Source organism: Penicillium antarcticum (assembly GCF_028974205.1).
Source record: "Penicillium antarcticum strain IBT 31339 chromosome Unknown utg000009l_segment0_segment0, whole genome shotgun sequence".
Lineage (NCBI taxonomy): Eukaryota > Fungi > Ascomycota > Eurotiomycetes > Eurotiales > Aspergillaceae > Penicillium > Penicillium antarcticum.
The window spans coordinates 1,935,431-1,954,257 of NW_026695307.1; the positions used below are offsets into that span (position 1 = coordinate 1,935,431).

General features: G+C 51.6%; 8 protein-coding genes across 8 annotated transcripts; 6 read left to right on the top strand and 2 right to left on the bottom strand.

The window, feature by feature from the left end:
• Positions 1–2,385: 2,385 nt before the first annotated feature.
• Positions 2,386–2,913, top strand: N7508_009095 (uncharacterized protein; the record flags this gene model as incomplete). The annotated part of the gene is made up of 1 exon (XM_058467158.1): positions 2,386–2,913. One exon carries the CDS (start codon positions 2,386–2,388, stop codon positions 2,911–2,913), a length of 528 nt encoding a protein of 175 aa, XP_058315004.1.
• Positions 2,914–4,331: 1,418 nt separating this feature from the next.
• Positions 4,332–6,476, top strand: CweA (uncharacterized protein; the record flags this gene model as incomplete). The annotated part of the gene is made up of 2 exons (XM_058467159.1): positions 4,332–4,403; positions 4,455–6,476. The coding sequence occupies 2 exons, from the start codon at positions 4,332–4,334 to the stop codon at positions 6,474–6,476; spliced, it is 2,094 nt and encodes a 697-aa protein (XP_058315005.1).
• Positions 6,477–7,220: 744 nt separating this feature from the next.
• Positions 7,221–7,661, top strand: N7508_009097 (uncharacterized protein; the record flags this gene model as incomplete). The annotated part of the gene is made up of 1 exon (XM_058467160.1): positions 7,221–7,661. The coding sequence occupies one exon, from the start codon at positions 7,221–7,223 to the stop codon at positions 7,659–7,661; it is 441 nt and encodes a 146-aa protein (XP_058315006.1).
• A 211-nt stretch (positions 7,662–7,872) lies between these two features.
• Positions 7,873–9,399, bottom strand: N7508_009098 (WD repeat protein; the record flags this gene model as incomplete). Its single annotated transcript, XM_058467161.1, has 2 exons — positions 7,873–9,091; positions 9,140–9,399. 2 exons carry the CDS (start codon positions 9,397–9,399, stop codon positions 7,873–7,875), a joined length of 1,479 nt encoding a protein of 492 aa, XP_058315007.1.
• A 194-nt stretch (positions 9,400–9,593) lies between these two features.
• On the top strand, positions 9,594–11,963 carry N7508_009099 (uncharacterized protein; the record flags this gene model as incomplete). Its single annotated transcript, XM_058467162.1, has 3 exons — positions 9,594–9,732; positions 9,789–10,416; positions 11,336–11,963. The coding sequence occupies 3 exons, from the start codon at positions 9,594–9,596 to the stop codon at positions 11,961–11,963; spliced, it is 1,395 nt and encodes a 464-aa protein (XP_058315008.1).
• An 871-nt stretch (positions 11,964–12,834) lies between these two features.
• Positions 12,835–15,150, top strand: rim8 (pH response protein PalF; the record flags this gene model as incomplete). The annotated part of the gene is made up of 2 exons (XM_058467163.1): positions 12,835–13,296; positions 13,351–15,150. 2 exons carry the CDS (start codon positions 12,835–12,837, stop codon positions 15,148–15,150), a joined length of 2,262 nt encoding a protein of 753 aa, XP_058315009.1.
• Positions 15,151–15,397: 247 nt separating this feature from the next.
• On the top strand, positions 15,398–16,158 carry N7508_009101 (putative secretory component protein shr3; the record flags this gene model as incomplete). Its single annotated transcript, XM_058467164.1, has 3 exons — positions 15,398–15,443; positions 15,541–15,654; positions 15,725–16,158. 3 exons carry the CDS (start codon positions 15,398–15,400, stop codon positions 16,156–16,158), a joined length of 594 nt encoding a protein of 197 aa, XP_058315010.1.
• A 545-nt stretch (positions 16,159–16,703) lies between these two features.
• N7508_009102 (uncharacterized protein) lies at positions 16,704–17,882 on the bottom strand (the record flags this gene model as incomplete). The annotated part of the gene is made up of 2 exons (XM_058467165.1): positions 16,704–17,068; positions 17,114–17,882. The coding sequence occupies 2 exons, from the start codon at positions 17,880–17,882 to the stop codon at positions 16,704–16,706; spliced, it is 1,134 nt and encodes a 377-aa protein (XP_058315011.1).
• Between the last annotated feature and the right edge of the window lie 945 nt (positions 17,883–18,827).

Genomic DNA, 18,827 nt, shown 5'->3' on the forward strand with positions numbered 1-18,827 from the left:
TGATTTAAGGCACAATCTAAGGCACCAGAATCTACTGAAGGGATAGGTGATGAGTCTAGCCTTTCTCAAGGTACAATCGAAAATTAAGAAACCTAAGTGTGCATAACTGAGTCATTTGATGTAATTCTATACACCAAAAAAAGGATCTTATAATCGGTGCTTTTTACACGGCAAAGTTTTTGACCTCACAAAAACATTCACCGCGGTAGCCATCAAGGGGTGTATCTTCCCAGCCTCGAGGGGCAAGGCAGCCCGGAGGAGTGTATATACGCTCCGTATTTCTTGTTTGCTGAATTAAATCCTCTCATATGCTACGACTTGTCTATTATCTCTATTGACTAGAGAACGTGAACCTTGAATCGTATGCTAGCGCGTTCCTACCTTGGACGCGCGAAAAGGCTGGCGTTCGAAGCATGGCCCGGACCTTCACTATAAGGTGTTCCAGGATTAGCGCGAGACACGCAGGATGTGCTTTCAGCCAGGTACTTGAAGCCCTGGGTCTAGGATCCGCTAGTACTAAGCCAGAAAAAGGTGTTTATCTCAGAGCAGAAACTAATATTTTGACGCTTGGAATGGACGAATTGGCGGAAAGTAGACAAAATTATTCTAGTAATTGGCTGGAAGCAACATTCCTCGTGTCCCAGTTAATGTCCTAGCGAAAGCATTGATGTGGTTGACAACAAGATCACGGGGTAGATCACCTGTATTTACAGCTGCGAGGACCTCGAGATCATGAGCTTGAGATCATGGACATAAGCGAGGCACTGTGATCTTAAATGAGGATCACGATCTAATATGGATATTGTGATCTGGGCCGTGTTTACTTGACCCGAGACACTAGCTATGATTAACATGCGGGTGCGCTCAATGGTACAAATTTAGTAAAAGACAACAGACCAGGTTTCAAACCTCGATTTTTTCATCAAAGTCGGAAGTAGTAATTAGCCAGGCCTAGAGGGTTATTGTATGCTGTGGGTTTGTGAGATGTTAGACTGACCAGGGCGTGTCAGAGTAGCTAGCGACGACCGCAAGGAAGACACCTGTATCCGAGCAACATTGAGTAGCTCGCCTTTTTCCGATAAAAAATCCTATTTACTGCGCATGATCGGTATTTAATTAAACCCTCAGTTCGTCTTCTGACTGGTCGCTTTTGATTAATTATTGTGTGGGGAGATGCTCAGTCGACAATATATATTCAGTACTATAGAATACACGAAAAGCCCACCACAATTAATTTTCAGCCATCGACTAGAACAGAAGAAACCACTACAAAGAAAACACCAAGACAATTACTTTAATGCATTTGATCCCTCAATTTTTACTTCAGTGACTTGATGGTGCCCATCTAGATGTGGGCATTCTAGGAGATCTCGAGTGGGTGATTAGCGGGAGAACGTGAGCATTCGCACATCATCTAACAACCATGTCTTCAGACACAAATATTGATGTTTCTGTTGTAGGCAAACTAATTAAGAGCCTGGTATTTGGTCAAATTATACAGAACCTTTACGAAAGCTCTTGGACCCCACTCGTATGGAAGATATGACATATCATTTGATGGGATGTGTGTTATAATAGACTCACTGCAGAGTGCACTTTAAGCATGTTTCTGTCACTTAATACCCACTCCAAGTAACATGACCGATGTTTCTAACTCTGCCCGAGAAAAGGGACCCTCATAGCACTGAAGTGGGAGGGACATGGGACTAGCCCATGAGAGGGACACAAAACAAGGAGCTGCATTATCGAGCGGAAAAAAAAAAAGAAATGCAATCAAAGCAGCAACTACCAATCGCATATTTGCTTTTCCTGCAGGGAAAGGAAACCCCTACCATGAACGGACTGGGAATGCTGCCCGGGGGTGGCACGAGATGTAGATCTAGGGATAAAAAGCAAAACTGGAAAAGAGACAAGCCTTGCACCCCTGCCAGAATAGTTCTCTTCCCCAAAAGGAGGCCCCGAATGTAGGATCTCGAATGTTCGCAGTTCTAGAAAACCCATGAAGTTGCCGAGAAACCAAGTCCACTAAATATTAGGAAGCTGCCACTCCTTCCATTACAACTCACATGGGCACACCTCCGCTCTTCTTTACCAACTATATCATTTATCGTTCATCATTTGAGCGATGAACCTGCCGCGGGCCAGCTGGACTTGGAGTGCATTCCGGGTTGATACGGCATTGTTTATGTACGGCGGTGTCTCAACAGTCGCCATTCCTGTCGACGCAATAACCACACCACCTCCCAAAGTCAAAGAACCTCGACCTCTATCCCGTTCCAAATCCAAGCGACAAAGCCTGAAACACTCACTCTCCAAGATCTTCTGATCTTGGACCCCCACCACCCTCCTTCCCGGCATCATCCCTCGCGGCCGTGGATTATCGCGATGAGTTTGCATGGACTTGGAGTGATTGGGGCCCAGGTGGCCGCATCAATCAAGAGTCATGACGAGAAACCTACCTCACCTCGTGCGCATTCGCCCCACTGTTCTATCGTTTCATCACCTACTATTTCTATTACCGAGAGAGGTCACCAGGAGTTTGATCCTTCGATCGGTGCCAAGCCATGCTCGCCTTTCTATCGTCATGGGAGTCCCACGGTATCCTACGAACAACTCACCTTTGAGAGCAAACACAACAATCACCACAATCGAAGTCACTTGCGGGATCTCGAGAACGCTGGTCCGTACTTGGCCGCCCGTACCGACAGTCCCCGCCGATCTAAGCTGTGGGAAGAGGAAAACAAGCCTCGGACCTGGCTGCAATCCTTGAGCCATAAACAAAAGATGGCACTCAAGGCAGTGATCGCGGTTGTGACAGTTGGAACTATGATTGCGATTGCGTTGGGAATCACTGCTGCTGTGGGAGGGGCAGCATGGAAATCAAGTGCCGAAAAGACAGCCATGGGAGGCTAGGTGCGTCTCTGACTGTTTATGTGGATATATCACCGACCCACCACACACCGGTGTGCTTTGATTCGAGATGCGACCAGCCATTCATTTGGTTTTTTGGACCTCTTGGGACAACCTCACAACCCTCGTTTTTGAGACGAAAGTGTCATTGGGAGCTGGAGTTGCTGGAGTTTTATTCTTATATGTTCATACAATGACAGTTGTCATGGCCATGCCAAAATGGGCCATGGAATAGTGTTGTTGATCACGTGCAGGTCCATAACGTAAAAAGAAGGAACAACGTAGCCCCGACCCGGACCCCACCGCACCTACAAAAACCTGCGAAGTTTTTCGGCTTTTCCTTCTTTTCTTTTCTTCTTCATCAAAAAAGCAACGGAGCACGCCACGACCATCGTTCTGTCTTCGGACGAATTCTACGACGATGTGTTGCCTTCGCTCCCGCTCGCGGGAGCGATCCGCTCTGGAGATTGATGATCCTCGATAGGAAGTTCGTTTCTCTATGTGTCTTCTTCAGTGAGGGCGATGGGATTCGAATGTCGAAGACGGGATACATTCCCTTGACTCAAGCCATTTAAGCTGAGCAAGTGTAGCAGCCTATGCCTTGGTGCATGCTGGGTTATGAGTAGACTTTTGAAGAACCCCCTGGCTTTCCAGCTGTGCTATGCTGGTGGGCTTGGTCGGTTTCAGGTGTTGCCCAGGTGTTCTGCAAATCTGGACATGTGCGGACCGTAAACTCTGCTTGGTCTTCAATCAATGCTTAATGTTTCTGTTGACATCATTGGGAATTCCATGTTGTCAGGTGGAGTGTTTAGTGTGCCACAGCCGAAGCCTGCCATCGTGATCGTCCATATTCTGGTCTCGTTGGGACATAAACACAATGACCTGGCATCACACGCCAGCGTCATCCAATGTAATTCGAAGGGCTTAGACATCAAGCCTCTACAAGGGGCTCGTCTGGTTGGCTAGCAAGGTCCGTGAATGCTACGGTCCCGTCCCATCCCTACACAAACACCTCTGGAATGCCGCAGCACCACCTTGCAAGGAACCAAACGGCCGTTGTTTACGATCTGAGGTCGATCGATGGGCCTTGGCGCACTGCTTAACATTGTTTTTCATTCCCGACAACATTCTCATGATGATTTCCACGCCTTGGCTTCATCTGGAGGCCCAGTATCCATCCAGATGCCGGCATTCCGGCCTACTGGTTGGCCTGGTCATCATGAATGTACACGAACTACTAAAGATCTAAATACCTCCTGATGCTCTAGAAAGCGTTATCTGCTGTTTATAGGGAGTTCCTTCGACCTATTGTGCCATTCTTTTGTTCTGCTCGCGTAGCATTTCTGTCCAGTCACTCTTTTTAATCCCGAAGGGCAATTACATATATACCCTTTCACAGTAATATCTACACTACCGCAATCATGAAGGGCTTTGTTGGCGGAATCCCTATTGCGCTGCTTGCAGTTGCTGCTCAGGCTAAGTTCATCGAGCATGTATGTCACCTCTGACTGCTCAACAGGAGTGGATGCTGACGAACAATATAGCAAGAGCATGGCTTCGTGCCCCAAGCTGGCGGCACCGCCATGGGTGGTCCCTCCGGCGACGACAGCGATGGTGGCTTCATCAGCCCATACTCTGCCAACGTTAAGACCAACACCCAGGTCAACGAGTACAGCAAGGATGACCACCATGTTAACTTGAAGCACACTGATGTGTTCCCTCCTCACCATGTTCACTTTGGTCCCCCTGTGGCTGTCAAGAACGGTCCTCAGGTCCCTGGCATGGGCCCCTTTGTGGAGCGTCCTCAGGTCCCCGGCGAGGGCCCCTTCAAGAAGCGTGGCACTCCCGGTGGCACCGCCATGGGTGGCCCCTCTGGCGACGACGAGGGACAGGTCTTCAACATGCCCATTACCGGCATCTTCCAGACTGAGGTCAACGACTACAACAAGGATGATCACTCGGTTGCTGTGAAGGACACCCACGTCCACCCTGCTCCAGTCCACGTTGTTCACCCTCCTCCCCAGTTCCACGGACCTCCTCACGGATACCACGGTCGTCCCGCTGGCCCTCCTTCTGCGGCCTTCAATGCTCCTCCCTCTACATTCGAGAAGCGTTGGGGACCTGAGGAAGAGGGAGGTACCGCTATGGGTGGTCCCGGTGGTGGCTCTCACCACGGCCCCGCTGGCTTCCCTCACCCCCACGGCGGCACTGCTATGGGTGGTCCCTCCGGTGATGATGATGGCATCAGCTTCAGCAAGCCTGTCACCGGTCACTTCAAGACCAGTGTGAACGAGTATAGCAAGGACGATCACTCCATCGATCTCAAGCACAAAGACGTCTACGCTCCTCGGTTCCCTCCCTGGGGTGCTCCTTTCAAGCGCAGCTGGGGACCAGAGCATGAGCAGGGCGGCACCGCCATGGGTGGCCCCTCTGGAAACGACGGTGGCCAGGAGTTCAACGCTCCCATCACCATCGACACCGACACTGATGTCAACGAGCACTACGAGGATGACCACTCCATTGATCTCAAGCACAAGGATATTTACGCTCCTCCTCCTCCCTTTGGCGGACCCGGCCCTGTTGTTTTCGGTGCTCACCCTCCTTTCCGCCGTGCCTACTCTCCCAACCGTGAGGCTGGCGGTGGTACTGCCATGGGTGGTCCCTCCGGTGATGATGATGGAACATCTTTCTCGGACCCCACCAACATCGATGTGACCACCGGTGTCAACGAGCACCACGAGGATAACCACGCCGTCAAGGGTGACTTCACTCACGTTCACCCTAATGTTCACCCCTACTGGGACGACTACGAGGAGGCTCCCTACTCTTATGAGTCTCCCCCTGCCCCCGTTGAGTATCCCGTCACCGAGAACTTCCCGACTTCTCCCAAGGGACACCCCGCTCCCCCAGCAGAGGTCTCCGAGAGCCATCCCGCTCCTCCTGCCCCCCACGCGGAGAATCCCCAGGCCCCCACTGAGGCTTCCCCCTCTGCTCCTCCCATGGCTCCCGCTCCTGCCGTCGCTGAAGCTCCTCCCCGTGAGGATCACCAGGAGTGCGCCGCCAAGGTCCACGAGGTTGTCCGCACTGTGACTAAGACCCAGTACAAGACCGTGGAGGCCACCCCCGAGTACAAGCAGTCTGTCCCTACCAGCGCTGTGCCTATGGCCGCTACCCCCCAGATGTCTGCCCAGGTTGACCCCAAGGTGTTCTCCAATGCCATCTCAGCCTCTGCCCCTGCTTCATCCGCTGTGCGCTCCTACGCCCCCTACTCCTACGCCTCCGAGCGTCCCATGAGCCAGAGTGCTCCATACTCCATGATTTCTGTGCACGTCCCCATGGCCACCCCTGCTTCATCTTCATACGCCATGGCTACCCCCTCCAGCAGCATGGCCAAGATGATGCCCACTGGTGTTGATGCTCTGTCCCACGGATCCCAGTCTTCCGCAGCCGCTTCTCCGTCTGCCTCCGTACACGCCACCATGTTCGAGGGTGGTGCCGCCCGTCTCTCTGGAGGTCTCTTCTCCGCTGCCGCCGGTGTCATGGGTGTGCTTGCCTTCATCCTCTAGATGATCAGCTCCCTTTAAAACCCAGGCGTTTGGTGTATAAGTCCGCTGTCACTCGTTAGGCATTTCCTTTCAATCTTACTTTCTTTTGTACTCTACGCGTTTGACTTCGTCATTAATGTTCAGTTCTGCCCTCGAGTATTTTTAACGAGTATCTATAACACTAAGATTTGACATTTCTATTACCTTCCACCTTTCATCATAGTAGTTCAAATGCAAATTGCCATTGTAGATCTGTGAAAGTTTCCACCAATCACAGTCATGCAAGGGTCCAAACTACTTTAGCTCTCACAATTGACATCGAAACTTGATAGTGGGTGGGTCCAATCCTGATCTGATATCGAGTCAAAGTTGCGACCCAATTTCGTCACCCAGAACATTACATCTGACACACTCTGCTTCGATTACAAGAATTGAGGACCCAGTTGCCTACAATTGATTCGGTCTTTGCAGACATGCCTTCTATGATCTATGTGGATAGTGCACACAACCAATCAAGGTAGACCCGATGTGAGATCATCGCTCCATCATCCCCAGACCAACGTGACATCAGCCTGTACAACCCAACAGGAATTGAGTCACTGGATCAATTATAAAAGACTGGACCGTCCATGTACTTGTTGGTAGTATAACACAATCTTCCAATACCAAAAAGTACCTCTATCAAACCCAAAGACTAAAACTTTGTCTTACGGACATACCATCAAACCCCCAAACCTACCAAAACCACAACCTCAAAAAACCAAAATGGTCCGCCAACAAGATCCCCACCAAGGTGGCAGCCTCTCCGACATGGCCGCAGGCGGCACAACAATCCCCAACGACGCAGGCAAAATGAACACAATCCCCTCAGTCCCACGCCCAGACCAAAGAGCCGACCACTTCGGCTTCGACAACGCCGGAGTCGCGGAGCCATCAACCGCAATGGCAGCCGACAACGCCACTGACATGCCCCGCTCAACTCGCGACGTCGGCCAGACCGGCGAAGTGATTTCCGGCACTGGAAACTCGATGCCGGCGGGCGTGGAGGCGAAGCATGCACACATGGGTGCGAACCATCATGCTGGTCATGGTGATACTCGTGAATTGAAGCATCAGAAGTATGCTCGGAGTGAGTTTGAGCGGTATGCTAAGGAGGATGAGGATTCTGGCGAGGTTGTTGGGCAGCATAATGTGCGCAATGAGTAATTGTGCTTTCATTGTGATTGTGATATTGTTCTTGTATCGTGGGGGATATTTGGGTAGAGTTGATGTTGGCTCTGCTGTTTGGTACATGATGTTATGATATGGCGTTTTGATTGGATGTAAAGTAGAACAAATTCATTTACGTCCCAACATGGTTGATCTGTTCACCTGCGTAGATTGTATGGTATTGCATAGTTGTTTGTATGTTCATTGCTCACATATGAAAGATGGGTTGATCGGGCGCTAAAAACCCTTGGTAGACCTCATCTAGAACATCTCGCTTTCGCTTACGGTCGGCCATATCTGCCTCTTCGGCTTCTGTGGGCTCGCCGTCTGGTTCGCGAGATACCCATGTTCGGATTGTGCCGTCGCCATGTGCGGAAAATAGCTCGATACCCTCCCCAGATGCACCGTTGCCACGCCAGACTAGATCATTCACGCGCGCGGCACTAAGAGCGCTTGATCGACCACGCATATTCTGTGACCCAATCGCTAGACCTGGAACTCGGAGACGCTTGACGAACGTTCCTTCGCGGAGTTCAAACATGAATATCTCACCGCGATCGTCTTGCTCATTGAAATTAGGCCATAATAACGTCTCATGGCCGGGACTCATTGCACCTTTCGGTATCACCAACGGAGCTCGTTCCGCCAGGTGCGACGAAGAGCTGTTACGGACCCGAGGACCGAAATGAACTAGTGTATTAGCACCAGTCGCCGAGTCCCATACTCGGATCCGTGAGTCTTGGCCCGTTGTCACGATGTGACTGCCATTGGATGTCCAGCGTACTCCAGTCACAGGCCCGTTATGAGCACGGGCATGTCGAGAGAACGCCGGACGACTCTCATATGAAGCGGGTATAGAGCCCGTTCCTGGAAGACCTAGTCCTACCGGATCATCCATGTCCAAGGTCGCAATGGCAGAGTTGTGACCTCCACGACGGACATCGAATATGATGACCCGATTATCCACTGAGCCAGAGGCCAACAGATGGGGTCGATGGGGAGCCCATGCAACAGACAAGACAGCGCCATTGTGTCCGGGTAATCCCTGTGTCGATAAGCCTGACCGTAGATCTACTAACCGTACCGATCGTTCCGATGTGCCTACCGCGACAAGCAGTGTAGACCCAGGCTGAGATGAGAACGAGTGCGAATATGGAGTGCAATCGAGACTGAATGTATGGACCGGTGTGATAGAAGGTGAATCTAGCGCCGACAGCTTCAATGTACCATCGTGTGATGTCGAGAAGATCGTCGAGGGAACGGGATCAAACGGGTAGATCGAGAGCGACGTAATCGCATGTGTATGCGCGTCGGCGGCCGAGGATTTACTTACCGACGCACAAGATCTATGAGCGTGTTCAAGCTCTGAGCCTCTCGTTTCGAGATCCCAGAGGTGGATTGATGGATCGGCACCTCCCGATATCATACTATACGCACATTAGATTGGCAACTATAGGGATGGATGCTGCACGTACTATCGGCCCTCGAACTGATCGACTGCTAGGCAGTTCACGCCAGACTTGTGAGCAAACAGTTCCGCTGCGGAGGAGCTAAGCTCTTGATCCAACGGCGCGATGTCATCCTCGGTCTGGTCTGTTGATGCAGCTGGTCTGCGACTGGAGAACCGTATGCCTGGAGCGGCTTCGAGGTGGTGGACTAGCCGGGTGGTCTGGGCGACATGAAAGTTATTCGGATTGACAGACCCGAGGGCTCTGTTGAGGAGATAGGAATTCATTCATTCATCGGTGTCGGTGCCTTTGCATGAAGTCGGAGGTATTGCGGAGGCCGATCATGCTATGCTTGACCGGATTAAGGTTATGCCGGCGCATTGAATGTCTTTTGGGCCTTGGAGGTCTCGACTTCGTTCATGCTCTGCGCAGCACCATATGATTTGCCAAATCTTGACTGATATTTCTGGCAAGCCTTAATATGTCTGTTGGCAGGTCGCGCAGCGTGACTAAGTACCAATTTGTTGAGTCTGTGGAAGAAGGCGATAACGATGAGGTGCTCGAAGACAAGTCTTCGAGATTCGTGAAAAGACGCGCTAACCTATATGATGCGATAGCTGGTTTGTATCTCGCTTGGAATTTAATATTTAGAACACCAGCTAATTGATGTATCCAGGACGTGTCAACCCTCGCGGAATCCAAGCATCCCAACCAGTTGCCTCTTACCACCGCGATACAGCCTCTTCAGGCGCACGACCACTGCGGCCCGAGGAACTTCTCCTCCGCAACCAGAATAATTCGGCAGGACCTATTGGTGAACAGGCTGAGAAGATCTACTTTGCACACGAAGATCTACCCGCTAATCAGCCTCTCCCGAGTTCCGAGCTCCTCGAGACGATTCATGCTTATGCGGCCGACTTTTATGAATACGCCACAGCAGACAACGGCCAAGATGACCACAAGACCATGGATGAGACAGCGCTACTTGCAATGGGAATCCTGATTGAAGAGATGTCCAAAGATGCACTGGGCGAGACGGGTGATCTTGTCCTCGTCGAAGGACAGGAGCTATTGGAAGAAGAGGAAGAGCAGTCCTGCGCTGAGAGTGACACTACAAACCAGTCTGCAGCACGAATTGTGCGAAGGAAACGAGCCAGCAGTAATACGCAAAAGAGGCCGAAGCGCCGCAAGTTGACTCGCTCCGCTTCTGCCACCACGGATGTGGACACTACACTGAGGTTGATGACCGACGATGAGATCCGTGGCATGTGCAAAATCTCACATCAGGTCGCATCCACGCATGCGTGTCCTCGGAGGCTCATGCCTCTAAATGTATCACAATGCGCGAGAAAACGCAGAGCCTCACCCCAAACGTTCGACGACGAATCGGGTCACACCATTTGCAGTCGTACAGACCCTGCACATGGTGTCGGCATATAGTCACTTCAATTTCCACACTCTATGGCATACAGACAACAGGCAGCAACCTGTATGACCATGGGTCCTAGCGGCTCCTACTGCGATGAACACCACGTGTGGCGTTAAAATTTTCGCGCAGACCATTCAGGGAACAGCATTTGAGATCATCATGGCTAATACTCCGGCGAACAGGGTTTAACCGTCACAAATAGCCCGTTCAGTGGAGATTGATATGTGCATCCTGCAACAGTCCTCACTCCGGCTAAAATTGCCTCATATCTGCTACAAAGCCATGAAACCCACTTTCAGTTACAGTGAGCTGTATCACTTGAAACGTTGACCTACTAGGGTCTTCCAGGAATTTCCTCGAATAGATTTCGTCGAGGCTTGATATTGCGGCGTCAAATCACAGCATGTTGGACGAGAGTGCAGACTATTCTTAGTATCACCTGAACAGGGTTGAATAAATTTAACAAACAATTGAAACATCTCATTAGTCTACAAGATCTGTCTGAGTCAGAAATTAAGCAAGTCTCTACTCTTTTCAACATGAGCTTGTGTGGTGTGGCACACGGGCACTTCCCTGACTTGACCGCTCCACCAATGCTTAACTGTCCCACTCTTGACCACATCAGGAAAGGCTGACGACTCAAGCTTTCCGGGGTATCTCGCTTAAAAAAGCATCAAAGCAGACACCATGGTACGTGGCTTCGGGCGTTTGCGAGGATGACGGGGTCACCCAAAAGGAAACTACTGACGCGTCTTGGTGCATCCCAAGCCGCCCAAACTATCCAAAAGCGCTAGACAAGATCTCATTCTGGCTCACCTGCGCGCCACTGGCACCTGTCACACGCTCAAGGATCTAGAGAAGACACTACCCTCGGTGGCATCGATCAATGGGATCCAAGTCAAGGAGTACATCCAGGCGCTAACAGACGAGAACCAATTACGAGTCGAAAAGATCGGCAGTGGGAACTGGTACTGGAGCTTCGCCAGTGACGAAAAGCAAGAACAAGAGAGCCAGTTGGCTCGGGTGAGCACGGAAGTGGAGAAATCTCGGAAATCCTGCACCGCGGCGACGGCGGCCCTGGCCGATGAGACAGCCCGTCGTAAGGAGGAACTCGAAGACGAGGCAGAGCAGAAGTCCCTCATGCTCCAGAAAGCCGGACTTCAGACGGCCGTGGATCGGGTACGCACTACAGAAGCCCAACTCACCGGGACCCTGGACTCGCTCAGCGGCAAGGGTGTCAGGCAGATCCAAGCAGAGCTAGCGGGGTTCCGACAGGATGCACTGCAGTGGACGGATAATATCTACGTGCTCGAGGAGTATTTGCGCAAGTTAGTAGGCGGGGACAGACACATGGTTGAGGCAGTGTTGCGAGACTGCTATGGAGACGAATACGTGGACGAGGAGGGTCTACGAGAACTATGAAATGATCCGGCGCATCCGTTAAAAAGCTTAGGTATTGCTTAGCTCATAGAAATCAAAGGACTTTGAAACGTTACAGATGATAATCCACGGAAATGCCCAGAAAAGGGGGACTAGTTGAGCCACCAAGAGAAGCTTGACCGTGCGACACGCGAATCGAATCCATCTCCGCCCCAGCTTATCGCAACCCGCCTCTCTTCTCACTCTCTTCCCTTTGTCTACTCCCTCTCTTCTTTGCTCTTATTCCGACCTTTGTTCTCTTTTCGCCTCCTCTTCGCCTCGTGCTCCGTTCCTCGAGTCCCACATTCCCCCCCCGGCTCTTCTCCTCCCAAGTCGCGCGCCCTCGGGTTCTGGACTCTCGACTCCGCGCCCCCCCAGCATTCAGCCATTGTCGCTATTGGTTCCTGTGCTGCCATTCCTCCCGCATTTCCGATACTTATCTCGTGCCACTGGACCCTGTTCCCGATAGACCGATACGTTCCTGGCGGGGGTACAGTCAAGTCTCGCTCTGATACGAGAAACAATGCGGTGCAGTGGCCCTTGATACTCCCCATTCCTCTCTTTGGACCCGGGGAATCTCTCGCGTGTGTGGATATTACATTCCGTGTACGTTTGGAACCAGACCGTGCCCAGTGCATTGGTTCTGATCCCCAGATCCCCGACGCCAACGACTATTCGTGTCGCTCGATCGGAGTTTCTGACGTAGCTTGAGCTGCTCACTGGTCTATCTGACCATCGCCGCCACCCTCGTGCTGCCCAAAGACCGCCGGCGTGTCTGGTCACTGCGGTTGCCTACGCTGTCTCAGTCTTTCCTTTCCAGTTCCTCGTCTACCACGTTGTCTTGTATAGATGCAGTAAACAACGGCCGTGTGTCATGTCCGCCAATCTTCCCAACCAACCTTCGTTGCCGCCCAGTCGGAATCGCAACTCCCTCCTGTCCAAGTTTCGCTCCCCGCTCGGCCAACGGAACCGCGGTATCACAGACTTTTACATCGATCCCGACGACCCATGGCGCTCATACTTCCCCGGCGATGTCATCAAAGGCACCGTCGTCGTGACTGTCGTCCGCCCCGTTCGCATTACCCATATCGTCGTATGCCTTCACGGTTATGTGAAGGTGTTCAAGAATGCGACACCGGCTGGAGAAGCAACCCCCGACTTGGGCTTCTTAGGACCAGGGCGGGGCCGACGCGGTGCGGAATATATGGGCAATGGGCTAGCAACCTTGTTCGAGGATGAGGTCGTTTTATGTGGCGATGGACGTTTGAAGGAGGGCATATACAAATTCCGCTTTGAAATGGGGCTGCCTCCTTATGCGCTCCCTAGCAGCATCAACGTGCGTTTCTCCATGGGACAATTCCATTCAGGCAGCTAACAAAGGTTTATGCAGTTCGAACGCGGCATCATCGGCTACTCACTTACCTCCACCCTCACCCGACCGACCACTATGAACCCTACACTCACCTGTCGACGACGGGTCAATATTTTAGAAAATATCGACATTTCCACGTTTCCGGCACCAAAGGCTCGAATAGTCACATTGGAGCCTATTTCAAAACGTTCAAAATCACGCGCAAAAGCAAAATCAACGAGCTCCGACGCAACAGCTGGACCCGACACATCCTCTGTTGATACCCCTATCAGTGGTGCGACACCCTCAGTAGACGGGAGACCACCACTTAGTCCTTCACCGAGCAATGTGAGCTCGTCTAGTCGACCAAGCAACAGCAGTCAGAGCTTCAAGGTCGTCAGTGACCCTAGCTCATCTGCCAGCACCAGTGGACGAAATAGCGAAGGTCGCAGCGAGACTCCTTCCGTTACCGATAAAACCATCACAGCAAAGGCTGAGCTCTCGCGCGCCGGCGTGCTTCCGGGCGATACCTTGCCCATCACAGTTACTATCAACCATTGCAAACAAGTGCGCAGTGCGCATGGAATTATGGTCACTCTATATCGACAAGGTCGCATTGATCTTCATCCTGCAATACCAGTCGGTTCAACAGCCGCTGGGAAAAAACCGGTCTACGAAGACTGCTATCCTCGTTCACGCACTGGACTTGGAGGACTCACCCTTGGGACGAGTCGTACCAGCAGCACCTTTCGCAAAGACCTGTCGCAGACATTTGCTCCGCTCATCGTTGATCCGAGCACAATGACTGCTATTATAAAAACTTCCATCCGAATACCCGAGGACGCGTTTCCAACCATCACCCGCGTACCAGGAGCCATGATCAACTTTCGTTACTATGTGGAGGTTGTAACAGACCTGCGAGGCAAGACCACTACTCCCGATCGTTTCATCCCGCGTTTCAACATGGTATCGGGCGGAACTACTTTCTCGCCAAGTGGGCAGGTTCTCAATCCAGCCGACGCGAACAACGTTACTACCAACTGGGCTGGTAACATCATGGACACAGATGCAATCCGCCGTGAAAAAGGGGTAATTTCAGTTGCATTTGAAGTTGTTGTTGGCACTCGTGACTCGCAACGACGCAAGTCCATGAAACGTACCTCCTCCACGGCCGCCGAATCGACAACGTCACAACCTGCGCCTGCGGCATCTACAATGCTTGTCAACCCCGTTGACGGGGAAGAATGGCCTGAAGCGAGCCCATTGCCTAATTCACAAGGCGAATACGGGGCTCAGGATGAGTACTTCCCTGACGAGGCGCAATGGGCAGAGTATCCCGAAGAATACCCTGAACAGTTCCAGTCAATTCACCCCATGGTTGCACCTCCTGAGGAGGAGGAGCCTGTGGATGAGAAGGCTCGCGTAAGGCGCCATGAGGAAGCCCTTTTACCCAGTCAACCGCCAGATGAAGCCGAGGTAGGACCGTCCAACTCCCAAATGGATGTTCCGACCGCGCCAGTTTTGCCAGATGATCATCATCTTCAAGACTACGAGCACCTCCCATCTCCAGACACACCTGGGCAGCCGCATACGGTCCGGTCCGCGGAGTCGCTGCAGACCGTTGTGCCAAACGGCACTCCTGTCGGTCCCAGCGAGCCACGCGTGTCCGACGACAAGCAAGAGATGGAGCGTCACCGACTCCAGGAGCAGGCGAGTGCACCTCAAGATGAAACCGAGGAGACCAGTGCTGGACCAAGTGCACCGGTCTTCGACGAGGATGATCAATTGGTCGGCGGAACTGCGCATGCGGACGAGTCGTTGCCTCGGTACCAGCGGTGATTATTATGTATATTTGCATTTACGGGATATGGAAGATACCACTCGCATTATTTAGTCAAAGGCGCTTACTCTGTACTATATTCAACTTCTTTAATATCACCAATTTCCAATACAAATCAGTCAATTTCTAATCTCTCGCTTCAAATGTCCCCGGAGCCGCTTATCTCCCGCCTTGGCACCTCCGGATAGACTTCTCTCCCCTGCTCTCTCCACGTTTCTCTCTTCCCTCATCCTCCCATCTCTCACAATGGCCTTCAAAAGCGGGTCGTTCGCGACCTTCCTCATCGTCTGCCGTAAGTAACCTCCTCTCAACTCTCTCTGCCCAAGTGCCAAGCCCAACCCCAGAAAGGCCACGGGACCGGAAGACCACCAAACTAACACCCTCCCCAGCAACCTGCTTCTTCCTGGGCATTATCTTTTCCCTTTTCCCCTACGACTACCCAATCCTCTGGTCAACAATCACCACCCCAGCCGCCCACTATGACTATCTGGAAGCGCACCTCCGTTTCCTGCACGCCCTCTCCCCCGCTCATCCCACGCATCCTGCACATCGTAATCTTCCTCGGGCTCGCAGGCCTCCTAACAAAGCTCTACAAACCCTCCGAGTCAAACATGCTCTTCGACGGCGCCTCGCTGGTCCTCTACATGTGCGGCATCACAGTCTACATCGCCAACATCGTCAAGGGTCTGCGCCTTGCCTCGGCTGGCCAGTACGGCGCCGAGCTGGCGACTACCCAGGACGAGAAGGATCAGATTCTTGGTCGTGAGGACTCGCTCAAGGTTCTTTCCGCTTCGAATACCATCCTTGCCCTTGTGCTTGTTGGTATTCTTGTTCTGCAGGCTGGTCAGTGGTATGCGGAGCGCAAGGATCAGCAGGAGTTTGAGTCGCTTGGTTCGGGGAAGAAGGGGGAGAAGGAGTCGGCTGATTCGTCTGCTTCGGCTTCGGGGACTTCCACTGCCACTGCTAAGCCTGGTCGTCAGGGTAGTCAGCGCAAGAAGAGTAATTAAGTTCTTTTTTTTTTCGGTTGATGGGTTCTCGTTTACGTTTCGTTTCGTTTCGCTTCGTTTTCGTGTTGTCTGTCCCTGGATTGGTGGGTGGTTGAATAGGAATGGAAGCTGCGCGCTGGCTTTTGCTTGTTCTTGTTTAGGATTAACTTGCTTCTGGTAGCCTATACAGGCAAGGGTATTGCTTATCGCAGGAGAGAAAATATCTATCGAAGACACGATTGGCTTTTACTGTTGAAGGGCCGTGGGAATCTCGATTCTTGTCTATGTACATATGTCCCAAAGATATGGTATAGCATGTCCTTACAAAGATAGCAGGTGAAAATGCAGGAAGGAGGCATGATATGGGTCCGTGATGTAGCAGTATTGGCAATATTGACATAGCTTTGACAGCGTAGAATGTGAAGTATGGACGAACGATGGATGGTAAATGTTAGTTGGTATGGTAAATGATCATAGACAGACATGTCATGGCACCGCAGAAGGGGAATCATTGCGCAAAATCGTTAAAGATGGTGTGTGTTTATGCAAACGAATATTCCAAAAATTCAAGTAAACGAGAAAGGGCTCCGGGGAAGATCTGGTGAGCGCGGGCTCAAGGCCTTTGCAAAGAGCTCGTCGCTATCATTGCTCGGGACGCGCGTGAGCGTGGTGCCCATGGCTGCGAATCCGATAGGCTCGCTGCTTTGCTGCGCTTGCTGGAGCGACTGAGGCGGGAAGAGCGCAACTGGTTTGAATGATTCGACTGCGGGGGGGTTAAGCTGGGAGCTGGAGGTTGGTGTGTTGGTATCTGGCGTTGGCATAGAGTGAATGTGCCTATGAGCAACATTCCGGAACGAGCTAAATGAAGAAACCGCAACATCGGGCGATTGAGGCGAGAGTAGATGGGCACTTTCGGGATCCGAGCCTGTTTCTGGTAAGTCTCATAAAAAAAGTATGGGATCATTAAAAGACATACCACAATTTGCGGCCAGATCCTTCTCGCTGGTTTGCAATTTGAGTCCCTTCAGCTTGTCGGTGAGCTTCTTGCCCGTGATAGGCGACACAGGAGTCGCTGGCCCAGTTGGGAAAACAGAGGACGAAGTTGAGGAATCTTCACTGCCATCGATACGTGGAACCACTCCAAAGTTTTCGTCAATCCACTCTTTCTCTTTTATAGCCATGTGCAAAGCAACTCCTTCGACATTGTTGCGCGATTCAGCGGCAATCTCCTTTTCCAGAACGCGAAGTCGTTTCTTTGCCCAAATTGTATGCAACACTCCCTTCTTACCAGCCGCCCGGCCGGTGGCACCCAATTCAGGAGGGAAAATAGCCGGAAGCGGATTCAATTGGAATGAGTCGCGACGTTGTGAGTTATCGGTCGAGGTCGCATCTTTTGCTTCGGTTGGGTTCTGCAGCTCGTATGAGAGTGTGACGACAGGTGGGATGGTGACATTCGGAGGGAGCAAAAGATAAAAGCGGCGTAAACTGTCACTTGGTCGTTCATCGGCGGGGAGGACAGTGGTTTTGCCAGTCCATGAAACATGCCAGGAGCCTTCAGTCGAGGAACGGGAAAGATCGTCGTCCTCCCACTCGATCATCAGGATTTTAGTGCCATCGTTGGCTTTACCAGCCTCGAACTCGAAACGGGCCAACGCTGTTATCGATAGGCTTCCATTGGTAGGACCGCGTGGAGTCTCCAGCTCAGCGAACTCGCTGTCTGGAGTAAAGGTGTGTGTTCGAGCCATGGCTGCACAATAAGGCCGCAAACAAACCGAATGAGGTATACGCTCCCGGGGAGCACGGGGTACAGGATACGGGACACGGGACGGTCGAGGCTTGCTTAGATTGACGCACCGCTTAACAGACGTAAAGACAGTGAACACTGGGCTGAGTGGGATGGGAGTGAAACTATGGAGGGGAAGGGAGGCCAGAGGCGGGTCGATCACGGGATAAGGGAAGTCCCTCTATGTGAGTCCCATAGTGATGCCCATTTCCCGCCCAGATGGAATACTTTCTTGACTCCAAGCAGCCATACTAGCCGCTTCGAGTCGCTCTACTCCCAACTCTTTTTTGTCATTCGCTAGTATACGCAGGGGATTGCAGATCCATCACATCAATATCGTGCGCACCCTTGCCCCGCCTCTAAATATAGAATCATCTATCTGACATTTCATTCTTCCCCTGCTCGGTGAATGTGTCTCGACCAACCATATTTTCTCTTCTTTGAAGATCACGATGCTTGTAAATTGCATGACTCGAGCTCTCATCCTTCAGTGTCTTTCTTTGTAGTATTAATAGTCGGGAACCTGAAGAGGCTTCCTTCGAAACATCTATTTTTGGAAGACGCAGTGTGACACCGTGTGATGCCGTGCATAGGCACGTAGCTCGTTGGCCACGGAGCCCCGACCCTGCGATTGCCTCATAGATGGCTTACTCAAGCACGAGGGCGTCGAATATCGAGTTCAGAGACACGATATTGGTTGAATTGCAGTAAATATTGATATGGGTCGTATCAGATTCAAAAAGAAAGAGGAAAACCCATAGACTGCGATAAGTTAGTACCCTGGAGTCACTGGCCCAGCTTTCAATAGAGTCGACACTCAACTGTGATTGTTTTCTTGTGTCTTCATTGAGTTCATGATAGCGTTGGTACAACCTAGGAAGCCTGCAACATGCTAGAGAAAGTATGG